The sequence below is a fragment of the Magnolia sinica genome, chromosome 5, assembly GCF_029962835.1.
Source record: "Magnolia sinica isolate HGM2019 chromosome 5, MsV1, whole genome shotgun sequence".
Lineage (NCBI taxonomy): Eukaryota > Viridiplantae > Streptophyta > Magnoliopsida > Magnoliales > Magnoliaceae > Magnolia > Magnolia sinica.
The window spans coordinates 7,934,459-7,950,383 of record NC_080577.1 but is presented as its reverse complement, the minus strand read 5'-3'; the positions used below and the strand labels follow the sequence as shown (position 1 = coordinate 7,950,383).

The following is a 15,925-nucleotide window of genomic DNA, read 5'->3' as shown; positions in this document are numbered from 1 at the left end:
AGTTAGGCTTTATTACATTTCCATCTTATTTATTTATTTATTTATTTTTAAATTGCATATTAGCATACATAGGCCAGTTTGTTATAAAAGATTAAAATAATGGCTCCCGAGAGCTATTAAGATCCAAGTATAGCTGCCAAAAATAATTAAAATCTGATTATAAGTTTTATTAATGATTACAATTAATTACAGGTTCAAGAACGAACACTTTTTAATTATAGGTCTTTAAAATAATTATAGTTCAAGTATAGACATTGAAAGTAATTATATTCCAATTTTCACAGTAATATATAAAATTAAAACAATGACAATTTCTACACATTAGCAATGGAATAGTGTTTTTTGTCTCTACCCACTACATTCTTTTCAAGTTATCTGCATCTACTAAAAATTGTCACATTTTACTTAGATTAAGAGTGGCAGGTAACAGCCAATCTTTAATTTTTAAATTTCTGCAAGAGAAGTCCTGTTGAATGAAATGCATTTTATTAAAAAAATATGGATTTGTTTAAAGAAAATGACTTCTTTCCCTGTCTTCTAAAATATAACTTTAAACGTCTAATCAATTAAGAGATTTTTCGAGGGATAGGTAGTTTAGAACCTGGGTTTTGCTAATAGAGATCCGTACAAAAGTCACGTGCAAGCGTTTCTTTGAATAAAAAACGTACTGATAAACAATTAAATATTTTTCACTTGCCAACATGTTACGTATGCTCGACATCCTAACCGTAAAGATGTGGACCCGAATGACAAGAATCAGGGCTGTCTATCAGGTGAGGTACGCCAGTGCATCTAATCTGACCGCTGACGGCTATGATATTCGTGTTGATGATTTCTCAGAGGGACCACTTTCCCGTGTTAAGATGTCATGCACACGTGTTGCACGTACGTTTGGAGCCTGTATGCGAAGCTCGCATGCACATTCAAGTACTACCAAAACAGCCAAGTGCTTTTCTGGGTAAGGTTATCTTACACGTCACGCATGTGAATGATCAGGACAATTGATTTGGTGGGCCAGCCATATGTCATAGAAGTTGTGATAATCAACGATCTTACCGCGCTGTTGATGTGATTTTCGCCTGTTGAATGTGGGCCGTTCCTTTTTTTTTAATGGATGCGGACTGTTCATCCGCCGCAAATTTCGGCTGTAGAGGTAAACGGATCTGCGCGGGTAAAAAGGAGGGATGTCGAGATTTCTATCCGGCGTTTGCTGTATACAGTTTCTATGCGGCAGCCTCCTCAAACGTGTAGAGACAGTAATTATTGATAGAACATATGCAAAAAATGGAGGGTAATGAACTGCATTAGCCATGTGATAAAATGGTATCCGTAAAATAAACGGTTGAAAAACGAAGTCAGAATTGAACCATTAAACCTTGTGAAAGTTGCATTGCTAGAGTTGTTCAATCACTATAAATTTTGGTGCCTATTTTATCCACATGGTGACCCACTAGATCAACGGTCGGATCATCATATGTTTTCCAAATGCACCTTGAGGAAAAAGATACATCGAACTTCTATCCAGCGCCCCACCGCAGCATACTCTCTTTTTCTCAAATTTTATACTCCACGGAGTAGCTGTAAGGTGGAAGAAAATCAAAAGGATGACTTCACAGAGGGTCCAATCGTACCTCTATCTTTTTAAGGCTCTCAATTACCATGATAGTTTACCACCATGTTCATGGTGGTGGTGACTAATCACACGTGGAATATATCTACACCCATCTGGACCATGACCCCTGTCGCTGATGGATAGTAGCTTGATAATCATATTGATCAAACGATCCTAACCTTCTGATTTAGCCCATTGAATTTGAACAGCCGTCCACCCCTATTGTACACCACGAGATCAACAGAGGGGATCGCTGGATCACTTTGGTTTTTGAGCGATGATATGTAAAAAATGGGGCCTGTGATTTGGATGGTTAAGATTGCTGTAAATGCATGTGATGTGTATGGCGGGAAAATCACTGCCATTAAAAATGGTGGTGATCTAGCACTGAAGCCGCATCTTGAAAAGAATAAAGGCATCCTCTCGGCCGAAACCTCAATCAAAGCACGGGATTAGAGACAACTATCATATCTCATTTTAGGAAGAGCTTGTACTGGTGATTTTTAGAGCATTGGGAGTTACAGTGCTACTATTTTCACTGGAATACTTAAACAGTCCAATCCATTGATCTAGATTGATCGTTAGGTCAATCTCACATTTCTTGGGCCACCACGAAAGCATCAGAGTAATACGACAAAAATTAACCATTTGACAGTGGCCTTAAATGTGGATGATGCATATCATTTTCACAAAAATAGGCTTAAGCAACAATTTGATCCGTCGATTTGTTAGGGGCCATTATGGATTATGTTGATGCAAAAATTTGATTCATTCATTTAGACATTTAACTATCTTCACTGGAAGAAGATAAATGAGACCCTAGTTAAAGTAGAGGATCCTCTGATGCCAAAGTCGGAAATCTGGGGATAGTAGAATTGGTTTAAGGGTAAATATGATATATGTATGTGTCCTGTGTACGTGTACTTTCTCAATAAGAGATGCCCTCATTATAGCTGAGGAGAGGTCATAATGTGGAGGAAACCTTTTTATTTGGAAAGTATGTGGGCTCTTGACATTTAGGAATTCTCCCTGCGATGCTTGGTAGAGGGCTCGGGATCCCAAGTTGTGGATACCTCCACAATCCATGGAGAGAACTTTGAATCGCTCCCTCGGATAAAGTCGAATTGCAACCTTGGATATGGTTGGATGCTCGTTAGGGATCGATGTGGATTTGTCTGGCTCTCGGATGAGGTTGGATAAGCTCACCCCGCCTACTAATCTGTCCTTTCAATTAGGAAAAATGTCTTTATGATGTCCAATTTTCATAGCCTTTAACTACTTAATGAGTACTAATAGTCTCTTTAAGTTATCCCTTTGGGAGTCTATTCTAGGTCGTGCCAACCTTAGTCGTCCCAACCTTCCTCCTTAATCCGAGAGTTGGGTTTCTCATCCTTTATTGAGCATCGAGGCATGCCAAATCTTGACTTGACTTGCCTCTACGTGTCGGTCCATTTTTCCCCATAATAAATTGCTTATGATTCTAAAGAATCATTTTTGTGAGGCAATCGTAGCCATCCCATCTATGGATTGGAAAAAGGATGGGTATTGTAAATAAGAACAAATCAAGGGTGGATCGGATCATCCAATCGCTATGATTTTAGCACGATAGCCCATGAAATGTGTTTTGACCTTGGTGTACAGTTAAGATCAATGGATTGGACTGTCCAAGTTAACTGATGCGAGAGCATTGGAGCATTTCTCTTCTTTCAATGCGATCCTGTCCCTCAAATATTTCCAAGTTAGATAAAAACTATTGAAAGATAATCAGAACTATAAGCGGGTTGGAAAGGGAGCCGACATGGTAATGCCCATATCGGGCTAAGAAGTCGGGTCATCAAGGAATAAACGGATACAATTGCCACCCATTTGTTGGCCTCATCATGAACGGGCCATTCGAGAATGCTGGGCTGGCCCATATGATCAGACCCAGACCGAAATAGGTTGGGCTTGGGTTATAACTTTAGGCCCATTGGATGAGCCGCGGTCCAAGTTTTCACAGAGAAAAATGGGCTGGGCTTGGGCTTAAAGTCTACAACATTTTCAATTTAAGGCCTGTCCGGCTCTAAGCATGGCCGAGTAGTTGATCGGGCTGGAGTACTGTTGATACACCGGTTTTCCTTTGTTCGAACCAACTTATCCTAATTCAGGAGTGCGCCATTTAGGTGGGCCGCACATGATGAGTGGACTGACTTGAGTATGGGGCAAGGGCACATGTCCATGAATGGATTGTTCAATCTCTCTTTAGTCGCATCCCCCAGTCATTTTCCTTTCCATCCCATGATGCTTGTTTTGAACAATACAACTTTTTTCCTTTTCAGATTTCCAGGCCATACATCTGGTGGCCCTCATCATGAATGGGCCATTCTCGAAATCTCTCTCCCATCAGACCATCATAACCATCCGATGACTGGTGTGTATGAATTCATAAATTAGGAAATTCAGAGGCCGGGTCCTCTAGCCAACAAGCTTATTCTAGGATGCTGCTTATGGGGCCCACCTGGATGTTTGCATGGCATGTAATCCGTTCCTCACTTAGCGAATTTTATATATATATATATATATATATATATATATATATATATTATTGAATTTATATTATGGTATCTTCTTCAAAAGGTTACATTAATCGATATAATTATCATTTTTTAATCTTCCGTTACATTTCTTTAATGTGCGGGCTAAGAACAAATGAGTTGGTTACTTAGATGGGCCCCACCTTAATGTTTATGTAAAATTTGTTGGGGGACCGCAGAAGCATACAAAGATGAATCAAAACATTCCAATTGTACAATCAACTCCAATCACAAACACTCCAAAATTTACGCGAAATTTTTTTTAAAGAAATAAATTTTGACACAAAGCGACAGTATTAATAGACTATGAAAGCAAAAAATTACAAGAGATAAAGATTATTTGATTCGAACAACCCTCGAATCTACCCAAGTTATGCCCCTGAAACCCTTAGGAACGAATTTAAAAAACTTAGAACACCTCTCTATATCTCCTAAATCCCTATTACACCCATATATATATATATATATATATATATATATATATATATATATATATATATATATATATATTGTCTTTATGAGAATTATAATCGAAATCGAAATCGAAAACAAATCTCACATTTATGCAATTCTGCACGCCCTTGATGACACCTTCGATGACAATTTGATGGGCATCAAATACCCTTGATGTCATTGAATAGAATACCAAAACGTTCCAACGACTAAATATGGATTTTTTAAATTTTTTCGATGGCATCTTTAATGTGACTTTGATAGCATTGACAACCTGTTGATGGTATCGAACCCCTTTGATGACATCATGCAAAACACCATAAAGTGTCCATCAACTAACATGGGATTTTCGGATTTTCTTGATGGCATCGAACAGTTGTCGATGGCATTGAACAGTTGTTAATGGAATAGAACGGTCTCTCGATGGCATCGACAAACCCTGTTGCTAAAAGAAATTGACATCAACAACAATCTCTACAATGTCTTCAATATTCGTTCTTCATAGTTTCTTTTCGTCATTTCTAATTATGCGTTGGATCATAACTCCATCATCACTTCTCGTGCATACTCTGTCTTCTATTTATGTCTTCACCAAGCCCATAAAAATTGCACAGAATTTAAACTTATGTGTGGGAACCAGTTTAATGAGTATGTTAGCCGAATTCACGCTCGTATGAATTTTCTCTAGAGTCACACCTCCATCCTTAAATATTTATTGGATAAAATAGTAACGTACATCAATACGTTTAATACGTGAGTGATAAACATAATTTTTAACAATGTATACCTCGAATGTATCGAATTAGCCATTTTACTGCTTCCTAATGTTTTTTTTTTCAGAATTAGACATGTATCTAATAACAACACCCACTGCATATGAAATATCTAATTTAGTACAAACCATGACACACATCAAGCTGCATTACGGTCGCTTTGTGCCATGATTTTATTTTTTTTTCATAAGAATTTTTTTATATAAAATTTAGAATGTTTGTGATTGGACTTGTTTATGAAATTGAAATACTTTACTTGATTCATCCTAATATTGTTCGGCGGTCTCCCAACAAAATTCACCTTAACCACTCAATCTCTCACCTATTGTTAGGCCCAAAATTCACCTTCATCTATAATTCAGGTGGATCATATGATTGAAAGAGAATATAGGGCAAGAGTCCCCTCTGAGCTGTTTACCCTGGGATGGACCCCTTCACTTATAAATAAGCTTACTTTTAAGATTCAGGATATTTAATAGTTGGAATGAATTTTATATAATCTTCACAATAGTAGTCGATGTTAAAAGCAAAAGTTGGCCTCTCCCTCACAACTGTTTTTCTGGTGTGGCCCACTTAGAACAATGTCAATCAGCCTGACATTGTAGCTTTGGGCCAAAACCTAGATGGCACATCTATTGTCCAAAGTACACGTCATGGTTGCTTCTCAAAAATCAAGTCCTCTTCAGTCCCTCTCTCAAAATAGACTGGGTGGGAAAAAATGAATGGTAAAGGTAGCTGCCCTTGATTTTGACGGCACCCACCGTAATATTTATATAAGAAAAACTATGACTGATCTAAGAGCCGCCTCCCTTGAATTTTCATAGGCCCATATCATAATTATATAAAATCTAATCTCCCCATTACAAGCAAAAATTTAGTCGTGTAGCTCAAAATTCATATTCATTTGCAGTTCACATCAGCTGTCCACATGATTCATAAATACAGCTGAATTTAAGCCATTGGAATAACATGAGGTGATACACGTGGTCAAGAAGAATTTTATATAAATATCAGGATGGGGCCCACCGGGGCTACCGATCCATTTCTTGCAACGTGGACGTGCGAGGGAAGGCAATGGAATAATAATCATGTCGTAGCTTCCTCCCTGAAAAAAATACAAGTTTTTCATCGGACCCAAAAATCTTGCCGCCTAAAACCCACGTGGCCGCGCGATGTAAAATCTTGGCTGAAACATCTCTCAAATCATATGGTGGCCCACCTGAGTCTTGGAATGGACCGAATTTTGGTATGTCAATTTATCCTTGTGGGACGCATCTTTTGAATGGATTGGATGACATATGCAAAAACACGATAGGGTACTTTTCGGCCCACCTGTATTTTTTATCTGCCTGATTCTTTGGGATACAATGTTAATTTAGAAGGGGCGCACCTTATGGACGGACTAAATGCCGGCCGTACATCACGATGGGCCCCACACGCCGCCTGGGGGGAGAGGGGGTGGAACAGGTATATATATATATATATATATATAAACTCGAGATTTTCCGACAAGAAAATTCTTCATCGAGACAGAAATAATATCTAGCTGGCCCACCACATGAACGGTCTCTGCACGTTACCACATAAAGTCATCCACGCAGGAAAAGGAGGAGGTTTTGGCTTCCACTTGATGGATTAGGAAGGACTATTCGTCTGACACGTGCCAGAAGGGCACTGGTCCATGCTCTCTCATTCCAGAAATCGGATTGTGTACTGAGTTACTCAGTACGCTCTTATCGTACTGAGTAAACTCAGTTGGGCCCACCGCGAAAGCATGTGGTTTATCCACGCCGTCCATTCGTTTTTCCAGATCATTTTATGTGTTCAACCCAAAATTGATGCATATACAAAGCTCAAGTGGGCCATACCACTGGAAAAAGTGGAACTATTGATTTCAACCATTGAAAATTTTCTAAGGCCCGCAGTGATGTTTATTTGTCATCCAACCTGTTCATAAGATCAGAAGAACATGGATGAAGGGAAAACAAAAATATAAGCTTGATCTAAAACCTCTGTTGTCCCCAAGAATTTTTCAACGGTCGATGTTCAATTCACACAGTTTCTGATGGTGTGGTCCATTTGAGGGTTATATATACTCCATTTTTGGGATTAAGCACTAAAATTATGTGATAAAAGAGATGGACGGAGTGGATATAATACATGAATGACAAAGGGGCCCACGGAGTTTTCTCAGTACGCTTACCGTACTGAGTTACTCGGTACGCACCTCATTCCAACCCAGATTTGGGGAGGTCGTGATCGTGGCCCTTCTTGATAGATGTGTCGTATATCTGCGCCGTCCATCCGCATGAATTCAAAAATGAATCGGATCCAAATCTTAGGTGGACCATATCACAGAAACATAGTGATTGAATGCTTACAATAATGTTTGGATAACGTTTATTTGTCTTCCAATTTTGTGGCCCACGGGAAGATTTTAATAGTAAATCAATACTTTTTCTTATGCTATGGCCCACTTGAAATTTGGATCTGTTTCATTTTTGGTTTTATACCTTAACATAATCTAGCAAAATGAGTGGATTGAATGGATACAGAGTGCATACATCAAGGTGGTTCCACAGCAAAGACAAAACCTGGAAAATAACACGTTGCTTTTTAATCCGGTCAACTCGTAGACATCTAAAGGTGGGCATGGGACGGCCCGATCCAACTGACTTGACTCATCTGACTTAACCTGAGTTGAATGGGTGAGTCGGTCCGAACCAAACTCAAACCAAGTTGAGTTTGACTAATCCATTAACTCAATCTAACTCGACTCAAAATTTGATTGGGTTATATTCGACTTGATCCGAAACCCGACTCGACCCAATTCTCTAAATCTAGGTGGACAACCTCTCTCTCCCCCTCTCCCTCTCTCATCCTCCACCTCTGCCAAGCTTGGCAGCCGCCACCACCATCACCCTCCTCTTCCTCCTCCTCTCCACTCCCTCCCTCCGTCATCTCCCAATCCGACTTGATGCCAACTCAACCCGACTTGATACTTCTGATCGAATTGGACTCAATCCGGATCAATTCAAGATAGATTGAACTCAGATTGAGCCAGGCATGCTGGACTCGATATCAAGGTAGATCAAGTTTGGGTGTGGCCTATTTCAAAACCATATCGAGTCAAATTAGCCCTAACTTGGTCCATTTGGAGTCGACACCCAGCTCTATGGACATCTAATGCACGGTTAATATGAAAAATATCCAATGGTCCAGATTTTTAATGTGCAATAATCTAATGCTAAGGTGGTCTAGTAGTCTGCTTGTAAGGCTATGACCTATCAAAGATGGGTCCCACAGTTTTGACAGTCTGTCTAAGTTAGAGGAATGGCATTAGTATAATTTATGAGTGCATACTTGCGATCCACCATGCTATGCCAAATTATAAAATACTATAGAAACCCCTTCGTTTCCCCTATTTCTAAATAACACCCACGGTTACAGGGACGTGTCCTCTGGTACATGCAAAGATTCGGCCCCGTCGTGAAATCAGTTGCCTTCAAAATACGCGAATATCTCATGCGGACCGCACAATTGAAATCAATGGAAGGCTGAGGATCAAACTCAGCGTAGAGTTGCAGTCCATATAATGAGTGGATCCGATCAATTTTCACAGTGGCCCATGGCCCATCTTCATGATGGGACACACTTTTACGACGGCTCGGATGTCGATCAGATGCCACACGAGTTAGGAGGGAAAAAACGTGCAGTATGGTAGTTGGGGATATATCTGATCAATGCTCCTCCAGACGCGGATTCCGTAGCGACCACGCCACCACCGACCTCCGTGGTTGCAGGACACTGTGGGGCCCACCGCTATGCATATGCTTTATCCACACCGTCCAACAGTTTTTTGAGTTCATTTAGTAATAAGAGAAAAATTGAAGAATATCAAAATCTCAAGTGGACCACACCACAGGAACAGTAGCGATTGAACGACTACCTTTGAAAAACTAACTGGGGGGGGCAGAAGTTTTGGATCAAGCTGATATTTATTTTTTCCCTTCATCGATGTCTATATGACCTTATGAACAGGATGGATGACAAGTAAAAATCACTGTAGGCCCTTGGAAGATTTCAACGGTGGACGTCAGTATCCCTAATTGTTTCTTGTGGTGTAGTCCACTTGAACTTGGTAAATACTTCATTTTTTCCTATTGCCCTCAAATGTTCTCGTAAAAAGGATGGACGGCGTGGATAAAACACATACATCACGGTTAGCCCACAGAGTCCTACCACCCTGGACGTCCGTGGCAGCGGGGTAGCCACGCAATTCCCCCAGTCGGCGAAGACCGATTCCGACGGAGACTTCCAGAGCCTTCCACATATGAGAAGATACGGCAGAACCGAGAGACCGTAATATGGTACAATCATCTCTCCGTAGTACACGTGGAAAGGAAACGCGTCAATCGGGTCAATCCATCTACTGGAAAATAGATTGGATGACGTATTTGTTTAATTATAAAACCTATATATATATATATATATATATATATATATATATCGCTATACTTCAATAACCTACGAAATATATGACCGTGAATCGTTTCCGTTTTCTACAGTCTCTTTAATTTTAATCAATCCTACGGATAAAATTTTATAATTGGTGTGTATTTTTGGTTATGAGCCATCCATTCTAGGGGAAAATATATGAATGGGCCTGATCGGTACATTATCATGCCACGTGTATTATGAAGAGATGGATGAACGGTATTCCGGTTCTTGCAACTCTGCTATATTAACGGCCCTTCAATAAACCCTTTAGGTCAAGGCAGCAACATTCGTCGGTAGTTGGTGGAGTAAGGGTCACGGAAAGCCAACGTGTCATCTAGGCTATTCTTCTACTGGGCCCCACCAGTGCTCTGAGAAAGGGAAGCGAAAGCTCGTGCGCGGGACTTTCGGTGCCTTTCGGGTCCCACTGTTCCTCAGGGTCAACTCACCCCACGTCATACTTTCCAGTCTCACACGTAGGTGAATAATCACAAGCGCCCTACGCGTGCCGGATGTGGCACACTATTAAGAGATCCTGGACGTTGATCAGATAGGCAACTATGCTATATTTATCAAAGTAAATTTAGATTGGATCACTCATCAGGTGGATGCACGCATGTAAGTTGAATGTGGACCGCCAGCTATCATTTTCTGAACGCTCATTGTTTGGTGCATCTGTGGCCCAGTATGATGAGTATACACACCAGAATCTAGATATAAGGATTTCACGATGGATTCCATCCTGATGAATGGTATGGATCTCAACAAAGCGTGCCACGTCATCACATGAGGCCCCGCCTGTGTTTGGTGTATGTTGATGGTCGGCTGCAATCATCCCTTGGTATTTTTGTTGTATGCGACGAGAGCCTGATAATGCTAGAATCAAGTGGGGAACGATGAAAAGCCTGTGCTTGACGACCTGAAAAAGGACGATTAGAAATTAAACTCTCCTTCTTTGTTAGCTATTCATTAGTAATTCGTCCTAGTGGTCCACCACCACACAGTTTAAGGTGTTATTCTGGGACACGTCCCTTGTCTGTCTATTATGATTACAGCAGCAACGGTATCCAATTACAGCCCTTGATCTGAGTACAGTCTCAGACCAGTACGAGATCTAAATAAGATTGGTTAGGCCGGCCGATTGGGCTCTAGGCAAATGCTAGCCCATGTCTACACCTCAATTAGCTATATCAAAAATAGCTCTGTCCTGGATTCAACCCATGCGCCACTATGATAAGTCCGTGACATCCAATCCGTCCATCATGCGATCTGCCTTATGTTTCCCTTGGAGACCAAAAATCTGAGTGATCCAAAAGTTAGGCGAGCCACACCATGTAAATCATGCCCAAAACCTCTAAAAATCACGCAGCATGACCCACCTGAGTTTCAGGACTGTTGTGTTTACTTGGGGTGCCCATTGGTGGGGGTGCGTCTTTTATATAGGCTGCATGGTGTAAGCAAAATACTTTGGACCCGACACAAAATCTGAAAAGTTTAGTTGTGGAACGCCCAAATCCCAACCGTTTCCTTTGGTGCCTTGATTTGTTTTCTATCCTGCTATTAGAATTGATAGAACAGCTCAATTCAAATTGACCAACTTTGACCCATACATCTAACTAAACAATATATGACCAGAAGATGAGGAAATTGGTCACCTACCCAACTATTTACAGAATATTTGTAATAATCACGCAATTGTTGAAAAGTGGGATTCTTCCTCCCAAGATGAACTGTACCTTGACTTTCACAAGAAGTAACTTTTCAATATGACAGTGCAATAAAATAAAAAGAAATACTTACAATCATTTACAAAAGAGCAATTGCAATAAATTTTTTTTTAAAGTACTTGTATTAAATAAATATCAAGTTTAACGTATGTATGTAAATTTAAATTACAACTAAGAAATTATTACTATTGAATTATTACTATTCCTAAGATAAAATGATCTAAATTAAATTAATAAATTTGATTTGTTTGTTGAATTTGATTGTGTGTGTTTGCTCTCCCAATCTTCCTGCTATTTATAAATTTCTTCAACAGCTATTCTTCCAACATTTTTCTTCTTTATTTGAAAGTTATGACAACTAAGGTATCGCCCTTTAGATACTTTTATTGTAACATTTTTGCTTTTGATTGTTCGTCTTTTTTAAGCCAAGCTCTATTCCTCTCAATCATGAATTGCTCTTGAAAAGGTGTTCAGCTTGTAAATATTTCCGCCGCACTCATGTATCCTTAAAGATCCTTTGTATGATATACCTTTCCTGCAATGACACATGGCCAATCTGGATTGACGGTTCCACGAACGGTTAAAAATATGATATACAACAGTTTTAATATCGGCCTGATTTTTGGGTACCAAAGAGAACACGATGGGCACATGATGGACGGATTGGATGTCTTGCACAAGTCAAGGTGGGCCCCACATATTTCGTTTTAGGTTAATCTCAACGTATAAACCTCTGCACGGAATCCCGTCTCTATTCCTCTAACTACTCAGCTTGCAAAGTCAATTTGAAAAATGAATGCAGTCTCAGTCAATCTATTGAAGGGAAAAAGGAACACAGACCCCTGATATAGTACCATGCACCCTACATAAAAAATGCAAACCATACCATCCACCTTGTGCCCGCTCTCCCTCCTAATCGCTATGTCAGACGACGACCACCACAAACGCCGACATCATTACGGTGTAAGCAACAAGGCCATGCTCATCGCCTTCGGCTCATTGCTCATTGTCGTCGGGCTCGTTATCCTTCTCCATCTCTACGTTAGACGAGTCGCCCGCCGCCAGGCAAGACGGCGTTTTTTGATCGGTCACCTGGCCACAGCCGCCCAAAGGGGGACCCCTGAGCCACCCAAGACGGGGCTCGATCCGTCGGTAATCGACACCCTCCCAATTTTCACATACAAGCGTTCCGACCCACTCAACGATACCGGCGCCGAGTGTTCAGTCTGCCTGAGTGCATTAGAGGAAGAAGAGATTGCTAGAATTCTACCAAACTGTAAGCACATGTTCCATCTACAATGCATTGATATGTGGTTACACTCTCACTCTACGTGCCCCATATGCCGGACTGATGCAGAACCTCAAGCCCAGGAGGCCACCGCGCCGATGGTGTTTGTCGCATCAGCTCCACCGTTGGATCGCACGATGTCGATGGCCTCGGAGGGTCCGTCGGACGCTGTAGGCCAGTCGTCGAAGGGGGGTGAATCGGGTTCACGGCTGAGCTCGTTTCGGAGAATTATCACTAGGGAGAAATCAGATAGGAGAATGCAATCTTGTGGCCAAGCTGATGCTGTTGAAGATATTGAGAGGCAGTGAATTCTGGTATACATCTACCCTATTTCATACACCCCCTCTTTCCTCACCTTGGACTGATATGTTACCATCCAACTACTGCATAAATGTCCATGTTTCAAGTTTGTAAAAATCCAACTCATCAGAAAGAATATCAGATTCGGAAATCAGGTAGGTACACTTATCAAAGACCACCACACCCTACAAAACCATGGACAGACATGGATTGGATGATCAAAGTGCATGTGTGGCCCACTTGATAAGTGGATTGGAATGATTTTTACAATGAATGATATTCATGATGGGGCAACAGGCTGGATTTCATACAAGCATACATGTGAGCAATTGTGCATTGATTGGACTGTAACTTAGTGGTCCAACCAGTTGCATGTGAGACCTCTTATTTGTTATTATTTTAAATTTATACAAGCGGTTCATGTTATAATAGATTGGTTATTTGTACTTTCTGTTTGTGTGTATATTGGGTTTGATAGACTATATATTTATATATTTATGAATCGCACAGAGATTTCTATGGTTATGGACATGGTTTTTTTTTTTTTTTTGGAGGAATTAGTGTTAAACTCAGATTTATACATGATGGGTGACAGTTTGTAATCCGGATCTTCAGTTTTTACAAGTGGGGCCCATAGTTCGGTGATCGATGCCGTTGATATGTTGTATGTGAATTCTTACTGTATTTTCACCTATTGAGGGCTATGATTGTTTTGTTTTGTTTTGGGGGTTTTGGGTGTATGACCATCGACAATGAGGCACATCATATCAATGGTTTTGATCAAACAAAGACCATAGCTCCATTTGGTTAGGTGCAAACGGCATCCCAATATTGTATAGAAAGTCTCAAATTATATTGCAGTCTGCTTGACTTGGTGGGGAAGAAAGAAAAGCAAATTTCAAAGGGTTTGGTAGAAGATTGCCTTTCTTTCCAAGCAGTCATGCACATGTATTATTGAGGAATCATTCGGAAAGTTCGGGATATGCTGATGCACCAATCTACTGAACACGTGGCATGCGTGTATGAAATCCAGGCCACCCATATTGAGGGTCTCTTTGTGGTTCTGAAAGGCCCAAAAGTCACATTGATTGGATTTATCCTAATTCATTTTGCTTTTCCAGCTGACCGCGTCTTTTTGAATCTGTTCATTCATGGCGAGAGGATGATTAGGATCATCCAAACAGTTGAATTTCTGTTGCCTTCTGAAGGGTGATGGAAAATGGGTACTGGTGCTAATAGCCAACACTTGGAATGACGCATTAATCAAAGCAAGATCTGGGAGCATGCTGGCCGCTCGTTTAAGCTGCAAATCATACTCATAGATGGCCTGTCGGAGTCTCTAAAACCCCAATTAAGACATAGGCGGTTTTTCAGATCGTTGGGATCCCAACATCAACCAGGAAAAATAGATTTTGGTGAAGTAGTGTACTGTGGGAGCAGTGGTGACAGCATTCCTTGTAGATGCATCAGTTCTAATGGAAATTTCATGGACAGTGGACAGCTTTGTAAGTCCAGATGGATGGACAGGAGCTTTCGGAATTGAAAACTGGTTTTCAATACCATTGATAACTTCGGAAGTTGCATAAACCATGCAATCTTCACATAGATCTTGAGTAGGATAGTAAAGGGTACTCAAGAAGGATGGACATGCCAGGCTGCCATTAGCAATGATAGTGCAGGCAATAAGCACTACCTTGCCTTTGAAGTAGGAATTACAATGTCCATCCCAGCAGCAAGCCTATGTGCAGTCCTGTCCAAGTGGGGCATGTAGTCGTGGTAATCCCTACCATCGATCTGATCTGCCTCGTGAATGTGGGATGCCCCAAAAGTCTCCCAGATTGAGATATCCTATGCTTTTAATCCATGGCCTACAACAGAGTCATTTGTAAAATAAAGTAATAATCTATATTCAACAAAAACTCATAAATTTGACAGTTTAGGATAATCAGATGTGGAATATTTTCGGGGAACTGATCCGATGGAGGGTTAGAATACCGAACAGTTGCAAACTTCGTCGCTGAACATCAACTTGTAGTTCCTCTTGAAGCAGAGCAGCAAGTTCTCTGTATGACTGTCAGCGCTCCGTGCGGTGGCCATAGGTGGTAATAGCTCAACTAGAACATGAAGAGTTTGTATTCTACAAATTGGAATCTAAAAATGAGCATCCTAAAAGCACAATGCTGACAGCCTACTTTGATGATGACAGAGAGTATCATGTCACCCTCCAAAGCCATGACCCAGTCGAGGAAAAGACAGACATGGCCCGCCCTCTTCACACATTTGAAGCAACAGGAGCTGTTGGAGGGGAAGATGAGACCAAACTGAGCATTGGACAAGATGCAAGTGATGCAAGACAATTAACCACTTGCTCTAAAAGCTTGAATTGATAGAGCATGGCAAATTAATTTATTTATCTTATAACCCAGGCCCCACATCCCATGGATTAAAACACCGGCTGAACCCTCCTCGTGAACCCCACTTCACATGGGTTTTGCTTTACACGAGCCACCCGCCTCACACGGGTGGGGCCTACCTCACACGAGCCACCCACCTTACATGGGCCGCCCATCCCAAGTGTGCCCCTGCATCCCACCGGATACCCCACTCAAGCGCGGTGTGAAAATGCCCTGCATCAGCAAGGCTATTGGCAGCCATTGTAGGCTGAATCTAGGAATCTAGAAAGACTGACACCAGAGACTCCT

General features: G+C 41.0%; 1 protein-coding gene across 1 annotated transcript; it reads left to right on the top strand.

Moving 5' to 3' along the window:
• The first annotated feature begins 12,493 nt into the window (after positions 1-12,493).
• On the top strand, positions 12,494-13,748 carry LOC131245324 (E3 ubiquitin-protein ligase ATL41-like). The gene has a single exon (XM_058244692.1). It carries the CDS (start codon positions 12,509-12,511, stop codon positions 13,229-13,231), a length of 723 nt encoding a protein of 240 aa, XP_058100675.1. The 5' UTR covers positions 12,494-12,508; the 3' UTR covers positions 13,232-13,748.
• The last annotated feature ends 2,177 nt before the right edge of the window (positions 13,749-15,925 follow it).

What these genes read in the sequence shown, in the direction of transcription:
- LOC131245324 (XM_058244692.1), top strand. Translation starts at nt 12,509, where the DNA reads ATGCAAACCATACCATCCACCTTGTGCCCGCTCTCCCTCCTAATCGCT.